General features: G+C 35.7%; 1 protein-coding gene across 2 annotated transcripts; it reads right to left on the reverse strand.

Moving 5' to 3' along the window:
* Positions 1-15,780: 15,780 nt before the first annotated feature.
* SDG25 (SET domain protein 25) lies at positions 15,781-23,329 on the reverse strand. Of its 2 annotated transcripts, XM_008233414.3 has the most exons (16): positions 22,736-23,329; positions 22,497-22,613; positions 21,574-21,879; positions 20,890-21,240; positions 20,515-20,814; positions 19,865-20,362; positions 19,334-19,754; positions 19,058-19,186; positions 18,520-18,941; positions 18,316-18,438; positions 18,085-18,165; positions 17,645-17,698; positions 17,403-17,554; positions 17,036-17,208; positions 16,514-16,655; positions 15,781-16,057 (listed from the first exon to the last, which is right to left on the reverse strand). In XM_008233414.3, exons 1-14 carry the CDS (start codon positions 23,150-23,152, stop codon positions 17,187-17,189), a joined length of 3,393 nt encoding a protein of 1,130 aa, XP_008231636.2. In that variant the 5' UTR covers positions 23,153-23,329; the 3' UTR covers positions 15,781-16,057; positions 16,514-16,655; positions 17,036-17,186. The 2 variants fall into 2 exon arrangements, with proteins under 2 accessions (XP_008231636.2, XP_088908709.1); XM_089052583.1 differs by having other exon boundaries at positions 19,058-19,754.
* Between the last annotated feature and the right edge of the window lie 1,197 nt (positions 23,330-24,526).

The raw sequence follows: 24,526 nt of genomic DNA on the forward strand, positions 1-24,526 counted from the left end.
AAAGGGATGAAAGGTAAGGGTTTTGGTCGAGTCTCCTTAACTATGATGGTTCATTTTGCACCGAAGGAAGTTTGTGAATTCTTTTCTAATTGATTCTAAATAGCTTAGACTCTATAGTGGGATTGGTTGGAACTTTTGAAAAGACGTTTTGGTTTTTAACATTTTCTATGGATTGCAACTTGAATGGAAATTTTGTTTAGCTAGGTTGTATTTAAAGTTTTTAGTTCGTTAGTTTTTGTGTTTGTTTTCTAGATTTGCTTTGCTTGAGGACAATCAAAAAGCTAAGTTTGGGGGTATTTTGATGGGTATATTTTATATTATATATTTAATCCCATTCTTAGTATATTTTGGTTAATATTTTGGAAAAATTTTGATACTTTGAATTATATTCCCAATATAGGACTTTCGACTTCCTCTGGAGCAAAACATAATCAAATGGACGAATTTTGGAGTAATTCCAGTTGGAGGACGTTCGTGAGTCACTTAGCTTGATTGTATCGAAATTTCATATTTTTCTATCAAGCGGTTATCTTCTGGAAATAAAATAAAGGAGCAGTGCGCGGTGCTGGAATAGTGACGTTTTGGGCTTTTATTGCGTTTTGGAGCCCAAAATGACCTCGGATGGGTTCGTGGCCTTCTGGAGAAGTGTTCAGAATGTTTTTATCTTTAAAACATGCTATCTTGGGTCGGATTTTTAGGAGATTCGAGGCCAAAACGTGGCTGGGCAGATTGTGTGCAGATTCTCCTAATCCAATTTGGACTTTATATCCTAGTATTATTTTATTTTAACTTAGTTTCCTTATGGGGATTGGGCAGCTGGGTTTTAAGAGTTATTTATGTTCCTTCTCACAGCAATTTTAGGACTTCCTTTTGGCTTTTGAATGTGACATTGTGGAGAGCAATTGCTAGGATTTTGGAGTTTTTGCGACTTTAAGCTGTTTTCATTCTATTCATTCGAATGATATTTTCTTGAATTTCAACTATGAATATGCGTAACTAATTTTCTTTTGCTAGGGTGAAGCCTTGAACCTTAGCATGAATATGTAATTTTTATTTAATTGCTTATGATTGGTTGCATGCATACTTTGAATTGTTAATCATTGTTTTAAACTATCTAATTGTCTTAATGCCTGATCACCATTAGAATCTTTAGAAAAGTAATTGGATGCAATTTTGGTTGGAAGGTTCCCTGAAATTGACGCTGGCTTCTTGTGATTAATAATTGTAATTTCACTTGAGATGAACACTACGTCTTAAGGGTTGCATGGTTTTTCAAAGGGTTTTCACAAAACTTAATGAGTCTTTCATGTTTAGAATTGATCTGAACGTCCGGACGGGTTGCATGTTGGATATACGTTCTATGTTGGAGGTTCCAAGTAGAATATAAATTAGGAAAACCTAACCTTCAAAGTGGCATGTGCAAATCATAAGTAATTGGTAAAAATTCATAGGATTGCTAGGTGATGGTGAAGCCCTAGTGCTTTTATAAATTGGTATTTAAAACTCTTTCCTTCAATCGTAAATGTTTTTGTTTAAAATTTGTTTTTAGTATCAAAAAATTTCATAATCATCTTTCTCAACTTTTAATTTTAGGTAGTTAATTGGAAATTATTTTTACATAAATTGCTAAATAGTCCTTGAGGAGAACGACCTTGCATGAGCATCTATACTACAATAGCCTTGTATTCTTGCAAGTGTTTTATGTGATTTTAACCCTATTTGCACAGGTACTAAAAATCCTATCATTCATCGCACCACAAATTAAGTAGTCTGCCATCTTCCTCATGTTGCTCTTAGTCTTGGCACTATGTGCTTAAGGAACCTCTAGATTTTATTAGTGATTGAAGATTGTAATTCCTAATGATTTTAGGATTTTGGTTCGAAGGAGACATCGCCGGGGGGGTTCATAATTTATCAGGGCCTAGGATTAAACAAAAATAGGCTAAAAAGAGCTATGAATTATTCTATAGTTCAATAGCAGACTTTGGTGAAATATTGCATCGTAAATCTTACACTCTCAGCTTCACACAAAGGTTTCCATTGTCTTGGTGCATTATAAACTTCATTAAATGATCTATCCATCTATTTATTTTTATTTTGCACACCACACTCTTTTCCTTGAAGTCCTTTGAATATCTCTTATCATGCACTTGTCTCTCTTTGGATTGCCATAACACCACTGTGCGTAAGTTCTTGATCTGCTTATAAAAATAAATTAAAAAATTAAAAAATTAAAATATAAAAAAAAAATTGTGTCAACCACTCATTGCTCAGTAACCGGGTTGCTTATCTTTGGAGCCTTCATGATTCGGATCAGATTTCTGGGGTGCTTCATCACCCAGTTGCCTCCAATCCGACGTAAGCACACTGATTGACCATCCGTTACATGGATCATGTCGAAAGCTAGATAAAGTGAGCCACAAAATTCGTATTAAAAAATATATATATAAATTGATCTTCTTATACTTACTATGCACTTAGTGTTTGTGCAATCTTTGGTGGGATTCGCTTTGTGTGGACATATTTTTTGTGCTTAATTGAAAAAGAGTTCATTTAACACATTTGCTCCTTGATGGTAGACTCATTTGATGCCTTTTTATCTTTCACCATGACTGTGGTATGCCTCTACTGTTCTCTGTGAGTTTGTGAGTCTTGTGTGCTCATGTGTTTGTCCCTGACATGCTTTGCTTCACATGCGTTCAAGACAGCAAAGGGTTTGTTGCTTCTTTCATTCTTTACCCACAAACTTGGCATGTTTATGAATGGAAAATAATTATATCTTCAAGAGAACTTTGGGTCTGCATCTACAGTATGTTTTATGTCTTAATTGTTTTGAGCTTTCTGTCTTGAGTGTATTGCTTTTGTTTTTGTATGTTTTGGTTCTTCACAACTTCTCATTATTCTTTTTAGTTCTCTATTTTCTTGTCGCTTATCCCAAAAAAAAAAAAAAAAAAAAAAGAAAAGAATTTTCTGTTTGTTTTCAAGATAAAGCCTCTTACATGCTTTATTGGTTATTCTCTATGTCTTTATATGTTGGGAATGCAATCTGATTTTTTTTTTTTCTTTCCCTCTTATATATGCTCCCTTATGTTCATTCTTTGCCCTTTGGATTTCCTGACAAAAAGGGGGAGAGATTGTGTTGTGGAATTAAGGGGGAGAGATTGTGTTATGGAATTAAGGGGGAGTTGTGTTGTAATTCTGCTTTGAATTACATTTCTTCTCCCACATGCTTCACTGGTTTTGTTGTTTCATAATGTGCAGGGATTCAGGGCTTCAAGCTTAGAATAAGAATTCATTTGTTAAATCCCATGTAATTTCTTTTGAGTTGTAATAGGTGTTTTGTCTAGGAAATGCCAAAGGGGGAGATTGTTAGTACGAAATTCGTATTGGCATTTCCTAGACTTTAGTATAGGGTGAAAATTAGTTTGTGAGGAATTGTTGATGAACGCTTTGTCACTACTCTTTCAACCCCACACTTCCGAGGCATGCCCTGACCATATGAGAATCTTGACCTCAGGTAAATCATGACATAATCATGCATTCATTATAGGATTCCTAATTGGAGTTATTTTTCACTTAAAGTATTTTTATCTTGATCTTATTTTTAATAGGATTAGATTTTATCTCTTGAGATTACTTTCCTAGTTAGACTCTATTTTGGTTTAAGTTAAATTATTAAGTTTTCATCATCTTGGACTTGGAAAGGATGTTTGAATGAATATCCTATTTGGCTTCGTTGTTTACATATTGATATACACTGTTTTGTTGGATATCAATTGATGATTGGAAAATCATCCTTTATAGTACAAAAGATGACGAAATAGAATAGGACTTTATTTCAATCAAATCTGATTTGGCACGTTTGTGATACCTTAGTTTTTTGAATCATCTCTTGGAAGATAACAACACAGTTGTATAAAGCCAAGGCGTGCATCTCCTTCTTGGTCACAGCTTTTGAGATATTTGTTTTGAGCATATAGAATTCTAAGAAAAGCTGTTGTGCGTATATTTGAGATAAATCATCAAGTGTTCAATGTTTACTTGGTGATTTATCAAACACTTTAATCATTCATATTGCATTCATATGCATGTCGGTGACTCATACGGTTGAAGGCACCAAGACCGTGGTGGCGGTTTTCCTCCGATGAGCTTGAAGCAATCGTGACCAGATATTGCGTTCAACATAAGGAGGTCGAAGATCATCCTGCGATGAAGTTGAGTTACGAAGAAGTCGTAAACATTATCTAGAATGTGTCTAGGATAAGTGTGTGAGTACTTCTTGTAATCATCGTTCTATAGTGGATTTGTGTTGGATGAGGAGTCCCGTGGATTTTCCCTGAGGTGGGTTTTACCACGTAAAATAATTATCTGCGTGTTCTTTTATTTTATGCCCAACGTTACTGAGGATTGATAAGCCATATCAATCTTGCTACCGAAGTTTATTTTTATTTATTTGATTAGAATCTTAAATTGGCCTATTCACCCTCCTCTAGGCATTTTGAGTCATCCTGCAGGTATTTTCAAATTAGAATACCACCTCCAACCCAAGAGTTAAATTCCTTCAAAATCAAGAATTTGTGGCCCCTACTTGCATTTTCATTCCTTTATGTGAAGTAAAGCATGAGTAATCGTAATCAAAATCCAACTCCTTATTTTGATTCCAATCATATTTACTTCCCAGCAATGGGTATGGGAAGAAATTGGTTCCAATTCCCGACTTTCCCCATGTTTACTAACATAAGGAATGGAAAAACATGTGGGTCCCACCTTAAAATCCGTAATCACATACCTTCAAAATCATAAATCAGATAAACTAGTGGGGGTGCCATTCATGTTCTCCCAAAAATAACCTTAGAATTTTAGAATTTCATTCATATGCTGATTTCATGCAATTAGTATATAACTTAATGGGAATGACATCTTCCCACACCAATTTTTTACTTCACTTATTCCTCAATTCCCTAATTTCTTACTTCACTCATTTATGGTAAGTAAACATTGCATTTTTTTTATAAAAAAAAACTACATAATTTTCTACCATCATACGTAATTTATATATATAGCAAAAGACAAAGAATGATGGAACATTCAAAATACCAAAAATTGCTCTTGGTTAAGAAATTTATTAAGCATTGAAAATTTTCATTAACTAAGGATAATGTAGTAAATTAACATTTTTTATATTAAAAAATTCAAAATAAGAACATGAATCATATTTTTATGGGACACAACATCTATTTCTTAATATATAAATAAATAAATAAATAACTTCTAATTCTCAATTCTTAATTCTTATACCATATTTACTGACTATATCTCCCATATAGGTGGATCTTGTTAGTATGAAATTATGTTGTCATTTTCTAGAATTTAGTTTAGGTTTAGAAGTCTCATTTAGTTGTAGGGTTGAAGTAAAATTGATGTCTTTGATATCCAGAAACTTTTGGATTGAAATAGCTCAGCAATTCTCGAATACCGGAATTGTGACTTAACACGTATGAGGAACATGATCTGAATGGTAAGACATGACATTTTTCATGCACTCATGATAGGAACGTTATTTGGAATCTACTATGGTATTATTTCCTTGATCTTCCTTGATGTTAATCAATTAGAATCTCTTTATGAATGCATCTCTTTTAGGCATATTTTTCAATATATTTTGTTTATTCCTTCTTTCCTTATATTATTAAATTCGGCTTTCTCAAACGAGAGGAGAGTTGAGCGAAAATATTAGGGTTAGGTTTTCTTCTTCTTTTGTCGGTTCGTTGTCGTCACGTCTCAATCTGAATCCAGGGTGTTGATCTATTCCCTCTCCAGTGGTCATCGTTGTCTCTTCCTCTTCCTCCACATCTCGTCCAATTCAGTTTTGGCTCACAATAGCCTTGGTTCGCTAGGAGACTTAGGGTTTGATGGTTAGGGTTCCGTACTTCTATTCCCTAGCGTTGTTGCCTCTGTCGTGTTGCGTTGATCACCATTCGTCCTCTTAGTGAAATTGGGGTCTGTCGATTGTGGGTTTTTGTGCGATCGTGTGGTTGGCTTTCATCAATGGCTTCTGCGCGCGAGTCTCCTTCTTGCTGTAGTGGGTATTCTTCATGTCTTACTATCCCGCTGCCATGTCCCTTCCGATTCGCGATCAGGACGTGGCCAATGACGACATTGAGCGCTCCTTTGGCAGTTGCTTGGTTCTTACGCCAAGGGAACATGCTGGTGTGGTTATTGGTTCTTCAACAGTCTCTGATAGTTTTATTGGCTTTACTTATAGCCTTGTGGCTAAGTCCTTATGCATCAAACTATCAATCGTGATGGCTTTATCAAAACCATGTCTCAATCAAGGAAGTAGATTCTAACATGTTCTAGGTGTGCTTTATTAGTGCTCTAGATAAGAAAAGGGTTCTTAACATGGAACCCTGGCCGTATCGGTGTTCCTTGATTTTTCTGGCTAAGATCCCAGATGATGATAGTATACACTCTATGCCATTGATGTATGGAAACTTCTGGGTACATTTACATGGTGTACCTAGTTTTTGTATGATAGTAGTAGTTGTCCAGGCCATTGGTGCCATATTTGGGGACATTTTTTTAAGGATAACCGAGATGGCACTAGTTGTGTAAGTTGCTTTATTCGCATTCGTGTGCTGTTTGATGTCACCCTGCCCCTTATTCGCTGGAAACCAATTACCTATCCAGAGGTTGGGGAGAAATTGGTGGAGTTCAAATATGATTACCTTCCTGAATATTGCTTTGCCTGCGAAAGAATTGGCCATACTTCTCAAGTGTGTATTAAGAAATATGAAACCACCAATGGGGCGATTTCCCCTCTTCAGCGATTTACTTTCTTTACAGGGTACCAGTAATTCTCCATGCTATGAGGGTCTCTGGAACAAAGATGGGTCGGGGGATTAGGGTAGTTTTGATAATCGATCTTGGTGATCTAGTTCCCGAGGCAAGAATGAGCTTCAGGATTCTGTCTCCACTTCAACCCTGCCACGTCATTACCAAGTGTTGAAGGCCATAGAGTCTCTATGTCAATAGAGTGGGCTATCTAATAATGGTGTTCACTCCTTAACACCACCTCCATCGGTCCAGTCGGGTCTGTGTCGGAGTTTGGGCTTATCCCCATGGATATCCCCTAGAGGGAGGTGAGTTTGTAGGAACCCTAGCGGCTTTGGGTGCCCATACTGTTTTGCAGGCGGAAGTTGCAAATAGTGGAATCATGGCTACGTCTCGAAATATTATGAGCTCGGCTCTATCTAATCCTTTTAATTTGATGCCTATTATCTAGTTTTCTGAGGTTCTCCAGAAGAATAGGGGTCGTGCCACAATCTAAAAGTAAGAGGTAGGTTCAAGGAGTGCATCTGTAAATATCGATGTGAAGCGTAAGAATCCAAAGGATGTCTCTAGTGGCAATGATGTAACGGGTCAGATGTGGATTCAACTAGTCCTAAAAGATTTTGTAATGGTGCTTGTTCTAATAAGGCTAAGGAGACCGATCGTATGGGGTCTCTTGGGGTCCCCACTTAGTGCACAGCTTGAGCATTTGTGGGCTTGGCATTCAACGAATGCTCTGTTAGTTGAATTCTCTATTGGTTAAGTGGTTGAGGCTGGGTTTTTGTTTCAGTGCGGTGTCTCTTTCTGTCGTCTCCCCTCAACATACTTCTCAATTCTTTTGCTGTCTAAAAGACTATGGTACTTTCATAGGAGTTTTCCCTTGAAAGTTTTGGGATGCAGTGGTGTGCTCATTGAGGGTTTTCTTCGTTTGCTTTTTCGAGTTTGTTTGTAGTGTTTTTCTTCTGTTATGTTGACTCTTTACATAGTATCTCACCTATGTGCCTCCCAAAGAACTATGCTTGGCCACATGAGGTTTTCTTTGTCAGGTTCTGCGTTGAGTTGGTGTGCTCCTATGAGGTTCTTCATTGTTGTCGTCTATGTGTTCTCTTCTTGGTGTGTTTTAGTGTCTCTGACCCTTGGTGTGCTTTACAACTCTTGTGTTGTTGAGCTCTTATAAAAGGCTTTGACAGTTGGGATGCGTTGGTGTGCTCTTTTGTGGGGTCTCCTGTGTTGGTTTCTAGTAGGTTTTCCTTTCTGGTTCTTTGAAGCAGACCAAAGTGGCCTAAGTTGGACTCTTCTGTTAGTCCATGTCATGTGTGATACTCTTTCCTACCTTGAGGTTTGTCCCATGTAGTTTTCCTAGGAAGGTTTTAACGAGGCCATTGTATTCGTGCCAATCTATGTATGCCTTTTAAAGTGTGTTTGGATAAGGGAAGTAAACTTGAGATTTTGACAAAAGTCAGAATTTCTAAATTGACAGATCCATTCCCGTGTTTGGATAATAAAAAAACATAGAACTTTAAAAATTCCGCGTTGGAAAAAACATGGAATTTGGAGGTTATAAATCCCAACTTTAAATTCTATCTAAAAGTCATCATTTCTAAAATTCCAAGAGAGATTGAGTTTAAAAAAATATAACTTTACAAATAAAGGTTAAATTTCGTATTTTAAAATTGTTACCTAAACAAGAAACTTTACAAATTCTATAATATTAATTTCCGTCATTTTAAATTATGTCATTTATGAATTCCTTTGTACTTTTAAATTTTCTCTATGTTATGGGGAGTTTATGAATGACATCTCTTCAAAAAATAAAAAATAAAAAATCCTACTAGTCTCTCAAATATTTTGATTGATAATTACGTTGGTATTTCCTGGGGACTTAAATGTGATTATGCTTTGAATTGGAAAATATATTTTTGAATAAAAATCGGTCTTTCATAGTGTGATTATCAAAATCTGATTTTGATTGGAATTTTCCTCTTTTATTGTTTTGGGCCTCATGTGTTATCATCTTTAGCATAAGAAAGTATCTATGTGATTACTTTCATGTCTTGCAAATTAAAAATCTATTTTGAACGTGTGTTATGTTTTTGGTGGACCAAAAAGCATATAAAACTAGATTTTTCTCTTCTTTCTTCATTGAGTTTTCACGATCATATTTTTAGTCCATAAACTTTGGAAAGTTTAGTTTTTATTTCAGATTAATCATCAAGTGTTTCATCTTTACTTGGCGATTTATCAAACACTTTTTTCATTCATATTGCATAGATCGGTGATTCATACAATCGAGTGCACCAAGACCGTTGTCGTGGTTTTTTCCGGTGAGTTTGAATCGATCAAGACTAGCAATGGCGGAGCCAAAAAATCTTTCAAAAGGGATCAACATCAAATGAAACAAAATAAAAAAATTCATCTAATAAAAAAATCCTTTGTATTAATTTATGTATCATTCCAAAATATTTACAAAGGTTGTTGATCTTCAATTTGAATTGTTTGAGTTTTTTTTTTTGGGGGGGTAAGATTATGTTAACTTTTAGTTTTAGGTAATTAGGTTAATAATTATTAAGTTATTACAAAAAAAAAATTATAAAGGTAATTAGCACAAATTAGTAATGTGAGACAAAAGTTTTCATTCTTCTGTAACTCAACAATATTCCTTCTAGTGTTTTCAAAAGATAAGATAATGAGAGTGGTCAAATTTTAGAAATACTACATAAAAAAATCAAATACAAACATGTAAAAAGATCAAATATGAAACATGAGAAGGGTCACTTGAACACTGTGAGCCTTCATTGGCTCCGCCCTTGGCGACAAGTATCGAATTCAACATAAGGAGAGTTAGAAGAATTCTGGTGAGTTTGAAGCAATCGTGACTAGTATTGTGTTCAACATAAGGAGTGTCGTAAGATCATCTCGTGACAGAAGTTGAGTTACGAAGAAGTCGGTAAATATTATCTAGAATGTGTCTGAGATAAGTGTGTGTACTTCTTGTAATCATCGTTCTATAGTGGATTTGTTTTGGACTAAGAAGTCCTATGAATTTTCCGTCTAGGTGGGCTTTTAGCACATAAATATGTCCCCTTTAATTTTATGCTTTGTGCGTTCAAGAATTGATACACCGTATCAAACCTGCTACCGCACTTTATTTCATTTTGTTGATTATAGTTTTAAATTGACTTGGTCGCCCTCCCTCTAGGCATTTGTTAACTATTCTACATGTAATTTTCAAATCTCACATGCATTAATATAAGAGGCGTGACAATAGATACAAGAAAGATTTAAACTTAAATAAATATTAATCAATAGGCCAACATATATTGCCAATGTCATTAAGACTAATTAAACACGAAATTTTAGTTCATAGTTTATCGGGTTAGAGGTTGTAACTAAACAGGTAATTAAAATTTTGTCTTTTCTTAAAATCAACTAGTTACTCTCTCCCTATGTGAGTCCTAAAGGAAAACTTCATAAAGTGGGGAGGAGGAAGAAGCGTTACTGCCCCTCCTCCCCCTCTTCTCTTCTTGTCTTTTCCTTTATGTTAGTGAATAAGTCTACTGGGGGGGGGGGTTTGAATAAAAAGTCACTTGTGGTGGTTTCTTCTGAACCATGGTTAGATTGAAGTTCCCCATCACCACTTTTAGTTTATGTTTTCAATAAATCTTGCTCTCAAAATGCACTCCCTATTACTGCTCATGTTCTCTAAATTTGATTCTACATCGTCTTTGACGGAGGTTGCTACAAATCACCCAATTGTTCTTTGGCAAGGTTGTTGTTTTTGTTTATTTGTCCACTCTTATGCGCAGGTAGATCACTGAAAATTATATTTTCCCCAGATCTGCTACGGATGTGGTGGTGGGTGTGGCCGCGACGGCATTTCTTCAGGTGGTGGTGATAGAGTTTGTCTAGGCTCATGGATTGTTTTAGGGTTTTCGTTATGTTGGGTTTGTGGGCTTTGTTTGGGCTTATGGTTAATTGTGTGATGTGGGCTAGTAGTTTTAGTGTGGTTTTTGTCCGTGTTAGTTTTGCTTTTAGCATGTTAGTATGTTGCCCTCTTGGGATTAGTATTTTAGATGTCTTGTTGATGTCTTCAATTGTACTGTTGAAGTTTATCTAATGAAGTTTTTTTTTCTTCTTTTTTTAAATGTAATTAACTAAAACTGGCACTCTACTTGTTGAACAAAGTTCTGAGTTAAAATTTCAACAATACTTTAAATATAAGGAAATTACAAGGATTTTAGCTATCTTCTTCCTAGAGAGACCAAGCCTAGTAGTAAAACTGGCAATCAATATTGTTTTTGCTGATTCGTGACACAAAAGTGTCACAAGACATTCGCAAATACAATAAAGTACATTAATAAATTAAAAATTTACTAGAGTAAAACTAAAAAGACTTATATAAAACATATCTTACAATATCACATGTCAAAAGAACTAAAATTTCAACATTACATTACATACAATATCACATGTTGTGCAAGTCGTAAACAATTGTTCCATGTCCACCTAGAGAAAGAAAAATGCTAGCACAAATTTTTTTTTTCCTCCGCTTCAATCTTTCTCATGTCACACTCTCTTTCATGTACTAGATTTCGTTGAAGGCTTCATGCTTGAGGAGCTATGATGCAAAGTCTCGATGGCCTCTTTGGTTAGGGAATGAGAAGATATTACTTGGTGCAATATTTGATATCCTAAGCTCTAAACCATTTTATTTTCACCCAAGTATGGCATGATGTTTGACTTAGAAATAAAAAGCTAACACTATTTTGGTCACAATTTTCTTTTGAAACTTAGGAATTTGTCTTGCAGTATAATGGATTGCACTAGTGAGTTTACTAGTTAGTAGTTAAACTTAGCCTAAAAGAAATATTTGAAATGCATTCATTCTTAGAGTACGGGAGAAGTAGTAGGGCTTTTCATTTCAGCCTATAAGTAGGGTCCAAAATATAGAAAAGCTCTACAATACTCAAACCTTTAGGAATTAGTCCGTTTTGACTTTTCAAATGGACTAAATGTACCATACAAGTCTTGAGAAACCTAAAAATTACAACACAATCATCAGAGGTTTTTTCTTTTTGCTTCATAAAAATCATAATTTAGGGATACTAATGGTATTTCACACATCAACTAGTCCTTTTTGGTTTTTTTTTTTCATTCAATTTATAGCTTTTAGTGTTTATATATAAAATCAATGCAAAAAATGAGTTTTATTATAAATTTCTCAAAACGGTAAGACCAACTCCAAATAACTTGGATTCTGAAAAAATGGGATGCAGATAATATAAGAGCTCCCCAAGCTCATTAGAGGATAATACACTTAAGAGAATTACCACTCTTTAATAACACTCTCACTTGAAGATACAAAATTTCATCAGTTTAAATACATTCTTGAAAATGTGGTTCATGTTACATGAATATTCCATACTCTATTGGGGGAATTTCTTTCTTAGGTATGCACCTCTTATAGTTATGGTTTACTAGGTTTTTTTAATACTATATTACTCCCATCACTAATTAAACATACCAAATAAAAGAATAGAATTTATAAGCACTTCATGCTTGGCATTTCTTAGTGGCCACATTTGGTGTGCCTAGGACTGAATTGGATAACTCACAAGATTTAATAAAACTACGGTTGAAAGATTTTTCATTTTGTGAGGATTAAAGGGGACAACAAATCTCCTCTCCAAGAATGGAACTTTGTCGAACTAGATCGGACTGGACTGGACTGAACTCAACCCTAATTTTGTCTTGTCCTCGCCACCAAACGTCTACCCGTAAATAGAACCTAGCCACACGTAGTGCCTTCTCTAATGCCAATCAGACAGAATGTACTACATTAGCTTGTGGAAACAAATGCGTAGGCAAAGATAATACACAAGGACTAGCAAGTTATTAAGCCCAAAACAAAAAGCTCTTGGCGAGTAACCAGCATGTGAGAGAACTATAATATTCACATGAGACAACAAGACCAAGACCCGAAACTCTTATGCATTGCATCTTTACAATAGCCCTCCTCCTTTATCCGGGCTTGGGACCGGCTGTGCCTAAATACACATATTAAGACACAGGCGGAGTTGCTATTCATTCAAGTAATTGAAACAACAAATTCTTCGGAAATTATGTTGATTTTTGACGTACCATGAGCATATACCACATGGTCTTGACATACTGTATAGATATACATACAACATAGAATCTATACTATAATAAACTTAGTGATATATAAATGCCTTGCTTTGAGAAATTTTTGAATATAACAATCACAACGCCATATGATATTACTAATTTACATGTTATAATATGAGTAGACAACATAATTATTAAGTCATGAATCTAAGATACATTCATTTTAGAGAGGATAAAAGATCACCCCATTAGGCCCATTTGGTGAGTTGAATTTATAATCCTAGTTAAATTTTTGATGGTCTAGAGACAACATGGATTGGATTATGTCTAATCCTACTAGAGCCAAATGTAGTAGGATTATGAATCCTACCAAAAGATTGGAACTAAATTGGATTGGATTGGATTATATCTAATCCTATTAAGCCATGTAATAGCACATTTCAATTAATCCAACCCCTTAATCATGTGTAGTGCCAAACACATAATTGGATTAGTGTAATCATTTCTAATCCAATGTAATCCAATTCTACCTCATAACTCAATCCACTCTCAGTCACTAAAACATAGCCATCATGTGCATTTTTGTAGGTTGATTTACCCTACGAAGAAGGTGGAATACATAATCCCACTGCTTCAAATTCTTTACCTCAGACCCAATACCCAAGGCATTGGTGGGATCGTAGTGTTAACAAATAATACTTATCATTTCCAATCCAATCCAATCATGGTCACCAAACACAACCTCAATAATTAATAGATACATGTACAATAGCATGAATGACATTAGTAATACTAGTAGTGACACTAAGATGGTGAAACTGAAAATTTACTCGGTGGACACGCTTTAAAATGCGAACACGTAGAAGCAAAGCAAAGCCAAACCAACATGAAAGCATCAAGTACAACCTCGAGCTTTTTGACCGCATTGACCTTTTGTCATAACCATGGACCAAGGACACACTGTTGGTAACGTAAAAACCCATATACACTTGTGAAGTAGCCGTAATTTTTTATTTAGACTACAATAAAAGAATCATTTATTTATTTTTTTGGCTTTCATTTGCTAATTTTTTTTTTTTTTATACATTCGTTTTTTTAAAAAACGAGAAATAGTCTAACTATTAATCTACAAGAAGGGAATTCGAACTTGATGCGAGGAGACGGGTTAACTGCCCTAGTCAACTTACCTAACAAGCGTCTGCTTATCTCATATATCATTACTTGAACCATGTTGTCCACATTACACCGGCAGTCTGACAACTCGATCCAAAATGATAAATTACCAGTCACGCATAATAACTTGAAACTGAAATTTGCGTTTACAGTACACCAGATTACATTATTCTCCACTTTGACCAGCTGGGCGCCAAGAAGTGCCACACGCACCAACTGTTTGATTTAAGGATCGAAGGCATTTTTGGTCCTTTTTCTCTTTAGCTAGAATTTCAATTTTGGTCCTTGCGCTTTAACTTTGGCCAATTTGGTTTCCATGTTTTATAATCCGTTAACAATCTTCTCTCTTTTTTTTCTTTTTTCTTTTCCTGGAGTTCATCCATTGACAAATCTTGGTCTTTTCGTACGTGCAGGAGCTCATAAGTGTCGTTCTCCCTCGAAGGAACCAAATGTGTAATTTACCGCGTAAACTTAAAGCCCGTTTGAGAGGAATTTGATTGTTAACGGATTAAACCACATGGATCAAATTAACCAAATTGAAGAGGCATGGAACCCATTGAAATGTGAGCTAACCCTTCAATTACTGACCAAAAGTGTTGTTAACTGATTATGTTTGCAACAAGTTTATGATTCTAATAAAGTGATTTGTTAAACATTTCATCAAATTTTATTATTACGTTAAACCATATAGGACAATTACCAATTTGTACTCCGCTGGCTCTAAAGGCTAAGAAGCCAAGATGATTGATTGGTGCTGAAAACCAAGAGAAGACAACACATGAAAAAGAAGATACATACCAGAGGGCCAACAAGGCATGCCGCCCCAGCAGCAAAAGTGGTTTGTTATCTTAAATTGATCCTACTCCTGCAACCATAAAACAAATACAACCAAATGAAAGCAAAAAATATTAAAGGGAGGGACAATTCATGTATAAATTTATAAAAGATAGCACATCACATATGAAGCAATCGCCTTTGGTCGCTTAATTATTGGTTAAAAAAGGGAATTGCAAACCAATTAGCCAGATTATTACTTATGACAATGTGGAACAATTTCACCCTCTAGCCTTAAAATTACCACCTTTTGCAACTAAAATTACCATGCAACCATTGTATTAAAAAAAAAATTACAAAAATTTCAAACCCAACAGTTGCAACTAAAATTACCCAGCAACTAAAAGTGCGATATGGCCACTTTTCCCAAGTTTCTAAGAAAACTTCTCCATTCTGCAACCCTTACAAGATCCTAGAAGCTACATCCCAGAAGAGTAATAATACAACACAAGCAAACCTGTTTTTTTATAATCAATTTTGATTAGGAACCCAAATAACAATTTGACTGTTGGAAGATAATCCAACAAAGCAAAACCTTTACAAAGTTGCTCGAGATCAATCCCGAACATAACACGGCTGCTCAAAATTTATGTTTAGCAGCACCTTGTAAATAGGTTGAAATCCATGCAACAAAAGGTACTCGAGTCCAAATAAGGTGAAACTAGATACAAATCTCATGCATCAAACGATGGATAGCTTATCCTAATAAACATTAGGGCAACATATTGGAATTATGCTTCACATTCCTTGAATGCAAAAGTAGGTTTATACCATTAACTCTAAACTACCCACATAAGCATTCGAGCCAGTATAGATGATTAAACTTGTTATTAATTGAATGAAATTAAAATAATGCATGTTTATACAAGAGTTTTGATGTTCCAAAATTTGTTATGTAAGCAGGAAAACATTTAACTAACTAATTTACAGTTTCTAAAGGGGAGAAACTCATCTGCAACATAGAGAAATCTACAAGAATGCACATGGGTCAGAAAATCTTTGACAAGCAGGCAAAACTCTATCAATGTGTGTAATGGTGGTCACGATGTTCACATCCATCCAATCTTTGATGTCAACAGTGATTCATAACCTGAAAGAATATCAGACTTGCATCAATTTCTTGCTACCCATGCTTCATCCGTAACAAAAGACTTATACAAGTCACATTGGAAATTCTCTATTTTTGGCAGCAAAATGATTGTCAAAATCTTGGTAGAACTAACTTGGTACTTCGTCCCATTAAAAGTTGTCAATGCTAGTGGCACAGTAAACCAAATTTGATTAAAACCCAAATAGGCATGAACCCTGATATATATTCAGTTTTCTTAGACTAATGAACATTATTCCCCCCAACAAAAAAAAAAACAAATTGACAAGTGGGAAATCTTTTATGTAAATACAGTGACTTTCCACAAAATTTTGGAGCAAAACCTTGTTTACATTACAGTACACACAATCAAGTTATATATACACAAAACAGTATTTAAAAACTGATAACATAGACTGTTCAGCTTTATTTGAATAGTTTTGTGATTCAGAAACATACAATTGATTGCTAACCCCAACCAAAGGAATCTGCCGTGACTCATCTGTCTTGTTATGTACAGTATCCAGCTAAGATTCAAACATCATGCCAAGGGGTATGTTCTGTATCTAGAAAGAACCATCCCAGCTCCAAGCATACAAAACTGCATCAACACAAGATTAAGTAACTTTTAGTAAACACATTCATTAATAATCTCTAATTACAAGCATTAAACCAATATAATGGCATGTTGAATGCAGACTGCCAACAAAGATGAAAATTTAAAATACCCTCCTGCAGCCTCGAACTTTTTAAGGACTATATTATCAGTAGTTATTGAACAATCCTGAAGTACATTACATGCTCCACATGTACAAATACACACCAAACAAGGGGGAGAAATAAAACGAATGAATTGCAGATGTAATAAGACCACGAAAGATGAGAGCCAGAAAACTGAAACTTAGTGCAGCAGCATTTTATGCATGACAAGAGCCGTAATCACGGACAAGGAATTAACGATTGAGAAATACAAAACCATACCTCTGGGATAGTATACTTCAACTCCAACGACATGTAACACCTAATTCAATGAATGGGCTGCGATAATATCGCCTGAGCATGAATCCAACTACAAAACTCCATTCTTCAAAAAATTGTGTATGTTACTCATCAGGGCAACTCAAATCACTTCCTAATTCAATGATCCACGGCACCTGAATAAAAGATATCAACATTAGTAGCATACATAATCATAAGTTGTTGTCAGGCTCTCTGAAGCAGCCTGCCTTTTGTAAATAGACTTTATGATGATATAATGAAAGAGTAAATTCTTCCTTTGTATAAACATAAAGTAAAATCATGAATAACACCAAAACATCCTGAGCATGCATGAATGTCAACGACTTACTTTTTCGAACCACAGTTGCAAGGAATCTTTTTCTCCTCCAAAGGGAACTTGTAATTGTACGTAATTTCTTCACCCACAGCTATATGCCGTTTTGCATAAATGAAAATTCGTTTTTGACCCTCAACACTGATAACCTTGGTGTAGCAGTTAGGCTGCAACACAATTAATTCATATTATGAGGTCCAAAATCAATATAACTGAACGAGATATAACACATTTGCATTATAATCTAATATAGCTACCTCACAAGAATGGTTTATAAATCTAGCAACCCCTCCGCGTTTTGTAGCATCAACCTACACATATTTCAGAAAGAAAATATTAGCCACTAAAAATATCAACTTTACTCTAGTTGTGCACAAATAACTTTAAAAGAATACAACAGCAGAAAAAGGAGTAAAAGATCCATCCATGCATGGGAACCAAAGAATTATGTATTATTAGTGAATCTGGAAGAAAACACCAAGTTCCGTGCTATAGAAAATGGAACGAAGCAGCCAAATATTGCCGACCAGAGACTAGTCTATAACGTATTAAAAAAGAAAAATACTACAGTTAAAATGTTTCTGTGCAAATATTACAAATTTCTAAAATAAGGGCCTAAATAGAAAAGATAAATCAAACATAAAACAAGAAAAAAGCTTCATCAAAACTAAATTCATCATAGTGTTGGTTTACTAACCACATAACCATCATCAAGCCTAAAGAGATAACTGCTGCCAATTCCCATCTTCTCATAATGACGCTCACGTATATCAGATATCTGCAAAGTCAGAATACTAAGTAATGAAAAGAAAAAGAAAAGAGGCACTTCCTCCCCAACCAAAAAAACAAAAAAAACAAAACAAACACATGCACACACAACCACACAATTATTCGAGTGATAAAGCAACAAGAGTATAGTAAAACATACCCGGGGACGAATCAGTTCTCCAACATATTCAATAACAAAGTCTTCTGCCTCAATTGGCTCCAATGCAACAAGACCCCAATCATGTATCTTGCTCCTCTGGAAGCGTAGAAGCTTTTTCCTTGCCTACCATGTAATAGTATATCAATGCAATGTTCAAAAGGGAATTTAAATATATTCGGAGACAAGATTTTATTAAAAAATCACCTTTAATTGAGTAGCTTTCATAAGGTCAGCACCCTCAGCAGCAGCGGCAAGATTCCGCATCTTCACCCTATTAGTTCTTGCAGAAAGACCCTTTCCATTTGACAACTGTGATGTATTAATATCAGAACCTCGATGCTCAGCATTAACATATTTAACTCCCCTAACACGGGCTCTTTCAACAGGACTTGCATTTAGTGACCATCTATGCCATTCCCAGCCATTAATTGAAACCCGGGCACATCCACAAGATTTAGGGCAAGGATTTAGTTTCCTGGATTTGCTGGACTGCATCTTTCTTACTGGAATTGACTTACATGCTGCTTGCTTAGGAGTCCCACTGGTTACTTTCAGGACCTTCTTGGGACGTGCCAATTTCAAATCATCCATTACACACTCCCTTTTCAGCTTTGATGCCTTAGTTGCTGTATGAAGAACAGCAAAATACCGAAAATGAAACAACAGAATGAAGTGTCAAATTACAAAATAATATTTAAAGAAAAACTTAACGCATGAGTGAATGAATGAAAAGTATACTTACAAGGCTCTCGTTTAAGCCCAAAATCAGGACCATTGCTATTTACAACTTTCTGAACATCGCGGTGGTTGGCTCCATGAGCCAAAGCCATCTTTTTACTAGGTTTAGGAGGGCATTCCATGGGCTCACTACCTGGATAAAACAGTCCATACCCCCTATCATTAGATGCATTCCATTCTGAGTGACAAACCAAGTGCACAGGCAGAATACAAGATTGAAGCAAAAAAGAAAAAGAAAAGGAAAAGGAAACTATATCAATCAATGTAGGAATTGGCATACTTTTAACTGCATGGGAAACCTTCAATAGTTTCCGACTACTAGAACTCTTAGCTTCTTTCTTATCTGTGGATGCACACACTTTAGCAATGGCTTGCAAAGACGTGGCGCCAACAGATAATTCGGTTTGGGATTTGCTTTGTCCTCTCTTCTTCTTAGGAATCACAGTAGCATTTTTGAATTCTGTGGTCTCTGGCATATCTCCAGAAACATGTAGATTCTTAGACTTTTCCACTATTTCATTCTCTAAGTCTTTGCCATCTAAGGTTACAGACCGAGAAGATCCTGACTTTTTCAGAAACAACTTCTTTCGGTGATATGTATATTTACCAATGATTGGAGAAACCTTTGCAGTGCCAGAGTTGTCACAATGCTTTGATTCTTCCTCAAGTTTATGGTTTTTATTTGTCTTGCATGCTCTTTCCTGGAAGAAAAAAGAAGTGAATATCAACTGAAATGTCAGGGAACTCTAGTTATCCTAAATCCATAGAGAGAGAGAGAGAGAGAGAGAGAGAGAGAGCACGAGCACCATACCTTATGAGCATGGGTCTTCTTTGAAGTACGCCATGATGCAAGAAACTGATGAAGAACACAATCAATAAATGATGATTTCCATTCATTAATGACAGAATCATGAAGTTTCTTCCGGCACATTGCTGTAGCAATATATTCTCCAATCTTAGGAATACATTCATCCGACCTTGAAGGTCGGAATTTGCAAGTTTGTGATGAAATAACAGCTTTTTCTTTGTCTACGAGACCAGGGGGTAATGGCTCATTTATTTCTTGGTCGACAACCATATCATCTACATGTGAACATAATTCCTTAAAAGCATTTTCCAACAAATTAGACATCCGATTTTCACGTACAGAACGATCAAAAGGTTTTGCTACTTGTGATGCAGTTTCGGGGGATAAATTAGATATAATCATTTCTGCAGACATTTTACTTGAAATCCCCAATTCATCACATGTGTCTGAAGATCCATCAGTGCTCCTTAGGGGACACTGTACAGCAGAATCGACATTGGCCTGCAGCAACAACCATGTTACTCCAACATACTGAATGATCATAAATAGGATACAAGATGAGCTAGTGCAGACATGAATTACTAATTGTCCACTATCAGTTTAATGTTACAGAGAAAAAAAAGGAGGGGGGAGAAATCAATTCTCCAGATCACCTTCATTAAATTTTCTCCTTTAGACAAATTAACTAGTTTCCTGACTTCCGAATCCAGAAAAGATCCAACATACTCAGTCATAGCATTCCTTGCAGACAACTGGAGCTCTGTTTCTACATATTCTACGATGGATCTCATGTCTTCATATGAGGGGCTTATCTGTTTAGATGACTTTCCTTCCACAAGAACTAATGACACGATGCTTGATGGCTGTGCAGGATCAACTAATTCCTTTTCCAATAGTTCAAAACCAGGTGGGCGATCATCATCACAAGCATCATTTTTTTCCCAGGGCAGTAACTGCATGACCAAATGGAACATTAGAAAATGTAACATAACATCTTAATAAGAAACTAAAGCATGTCAAAGACGTACAGTTTCATGAGGTAATTTATCAATCTTCACAGCATAATCACCACTTTCACGAGGAGGTGTCCTCAACACTGGAGGACCAGACCAAAGTTTCCTCCTCCTCCAAGAAGAGGAATACTCTGCCACTGAATCATAGAAGACAGCATTCCACATGACTTGCATGCAATAATCAAAAAGCATTCTACAAACAGCTGCATACGACCCCCAAAAGTTTTCAATGCTTCCAACAGATTTAGTGCTTGGTGGAGGTTCTGTGGAATCTTCATTTATACATGTCTCATCAGCAACATAGTAGGAAGCTGCAGCTTCGCACAAAGGAGCAGCACAGCCCTTCAAATCTCCAGAACTTTCAGACTGTTGAAACAAAAATATTTATATATAATTTATCTCACAAAGCAAAGAAAATGTGTTTCTGAGTACTTTTGGCAGACCTAAAGCACTTTCACAGAACCAAAAGCAAATTCTGTAGTGTTCAGTAAAATAAACAAAAGGTGGTTTTAGGATCAAAGAAGTGTTTCCAGGTGAATTTGAAGGCAGCACGTCGGTTTTTAATGAAATTATGTGCTACTAAGCAACAGTCATAACAACAAAGTGCTATCAAAAGAAACAACTTCATTCGGAAGCACTCCTAAAGAGGCTTTAAAAGTAACATAATTAATAGTCTACTCTGGGAGTTGTATACATTACCGTTTTGCTATCTGACGAGCAAGTCTTCACAGTCTGATTAAGTCGTTGAGCTTTTTTTGTGGTAAAAAACTCGTTAATTACATTGCTGATAATCTCATCAAATACAACTCTACGAGCTGCTTTCAGAATCCCATGGTGGAGTTCACCAGAAACTCCCTCGGAAATTTCAGCTATAAAGCTTACGAAAGAGGAAGTCCCATTGCTTTTGGCATCAGAGTTGGTGACGGTTTCAGGTCCATCAGTTTTCCATGCATTTACAACAGATAATAGTGTGAATGGCGTACACTTATTCTCGACATGATATATCTGTGAGAAAAAAAAGTTAATAGCGGAATCAGAAGCATCATAAGTATCAGCGACAGCAGAGAGTAGCGAATCCATGCAACATTAAACATAAAAGACCTAGCAAATTCAATAAAGATCCTCCATGCTTCTAGACACATAACCTTCCAGCACGCCACTAAGTAATCTTCAAACACATTGTAGTGGATTGGACCCAAATCTCTCAAAAAGGTAACAAGATAAAATGCAGTATACACGCAATAAGCCAATGATTTAAAGTGAGCTTTACAGAAAATGCAAAATTTCAGGAGAGTCCACCTCCAACAAAAGGTAATTAAGACCGAATATCACAATTCCGAGTAAGCACCACACTCATTGTTCAGGTTTCATGTCTTATTTTTATCAGTTCGATGCTTACAAAGTCTATGTGTGTCCCAGATCTGAGTTGACTTGTTTTAATTAAACGACCATATAATGGGAATAATTTTGATTATGATGTACAAACGGTAGAATCCATTCTAAACCAGCAAGCTCAATTCTTGAAAGATGTGATATCATACTAAAATGCCAATTGGATTTTATTTATTTATAAGAATTTACATATCCAACCACCATCATCACAAGACGATCTCAAATCTTACCATTACTGAATCCTGAAGATATCCGTACCGATGCCACGAATATAATTCAAAGAGAGAATGCGGGCCGTGTTTCTGTCCTTCACCATCGGCATACAACCAACAAGACTCTTCATTAGGCTGGTATACATACATAGAGAAACAAACAAAACAAGAAAACAATAATCAGACAGTATCTAGAAAACTACATACGATTACAGTGTAATACAGATGCTCAACCAGAAAAGTATAAGTATGAATACCATTGGCATGGGCTGATTGGAAAGATTAACACTGCTGTAGTTGTTGGCATGAAAAGTGGAATTGAACTGGGGATCAGGATAAACAGGAGCCGGTGCAGGTGCAGGTGTAGGTGTGCTACACATAGGCAAATCCCCTCCATGAGGTGAGTTGAAAGAATTTGTGGGTGTGGTTGCTGTGGTTGAGATGCCCAAAGAGAGATATGCAAACCCAGTAGCAACATGATCAGGGAACTGCTTGAAGTACTTCAATGGAACTGGGTTGATCAATGAGCCATTGACCAAAGGGTACACAGGAAGCTCATCGGGCAAGAACCCGGTTGATAAACCCTCATATAATTGCTCTTGAATGTACGGACCGCACATTTGTCCGAGTTCATTGACATAAGTCCATCCACTCACAACAAAAGGTTGAGGCATATATACCAAACATCAAAGTACCCAGCAAACACATACAACGAAAAGAACCAGTAAAATCTGATCAGATGAAAGAAAGAGCAGAGAGAGAGAGAGAGAGAGAGAGAGAGGAACAGAGGCGGCAGGCGTGATGGAGAGGAAATTAGGGATCCAGATATCCTGATGAGAATTGGGTTTTACGGTAAATAAGTGCAGAGCGTACCAATGAAGAACGAGAAGGGCAAAAGCCGGCAAAATAATATAATAAAAACGTAAAAGGCTCGTTTGGTGGTATTCCGTTTTATACTCTGGATAGAAATAAATAATTCATATAAGTGGTTTGGTGTCAACTTATATTATTTAATTACTTGAATTATTTTAAATAATTTGGGCTTTTAATAATCTCCTTACTTGACTAACTAAGTAGTTTGGCAAGTCGGGGTGATAAGTGATTTTTAAAAATTTTGAGAAGCTAACTGTTTAAAAAATCAATTATTATTAAAAATTCTTTGTGAGCCTTTCATTTATTATGTAGAATCAGTTAATGTTTTTAATGATTATCAGCAATCATTTTCGATTATCGTAAAATCAACATCAACAACACTTTCAACAAAAATTTTACCAAGTCTCTCACATCAGCAATACAAACCATAAGTCAAATTGTGGTTCTCCTATATTTTACCAATTTTATCATGTTGGTCTTTGTAATTTTATTTATTTTTATATATAAAAAATTTCCAAAGTTAGGAAGTGAATGGGAATACTCACTTGAAGGTTTACCATGTGAGCTTGAATCCATGAGTCATGATCATTTGGGAGCACACTAAAGGCATGGTCAATTCAACTAACTCTCTATTAGTATTTTATTTTCATAGTCCCTCACAATTCAAAAACACATTACAAATTTTGTCAAATTCCTCTTAATTCTCTCAAAAATTCCATCCACAATACCCCTCTATATCATTGCTACATACTTACTTTGTGATGAAATTTGACGGAAATTTGGACATGCCCTTAATTTGTGAGGGATATCAAACTACATAGGTTAAATTGCCAAAATTGAAAATATAGAGATAAAAGTGAAAATCCAACAAACAGCAGAGATCAAAAGTCACTTTCAACCAAAAATAAAAAGAAAAGGCTTTATTGGGCTTTTGTTATATAAATAATTTTTTTTATAAAGCCAGCCAGATATGCAGAAAAAGAACTAAGCCCATTAAGCAATAGAGTGATTCTCATTTTCCAATCATATCCAACACAACTCTCAAACAAACACCAAGCATAGAAGACCCCCAAATTAACAAAATTAGGTGGTTCTCTGCGTTCTGCTTGGGCGGGGAACCTGGAAACGCGTCAAATTCCAAAATATGCAGGACCAAAGAAGATGACTGGTACTTG

This window comes from Prunus mume, linkage group LG5 (assembly GCF_029339155.1).
Source record: "Prunus mume cultivar Tortuosa linkage group LG5, ASM2933915v1, whole genome shotgun sequence".
Taxonomy (NCBI): Eukaryota; Viridiplantae; Streptophyta; class Magnoliopsida; order Rosales; family Rosaceae; genus Prunus; species Prunus mume.

Coding starts and splice junctions, on each gene's coding strand:
- SDG25 (XM_089052583.1), bottom strand. CDS start 23,152: ATGCCTCAACCTTTTGTTGTGAGTGGATGGACTTATGTCAATGAACTC. Junction 17,699..18,084: donor GGCTTGATGATGGTTATGTG/GTTAGTAAACCA, acceptor AAATATGTGTAG/GTTGATGCTACAAAACGCGG. Junction 17,209..17,402: donor TGCAACTGTGGTTCGAAAAA/GTAAGTCGTTGA, acceptor TCTTTTATTCAG/GTGCCGTGGATCATTGAATT.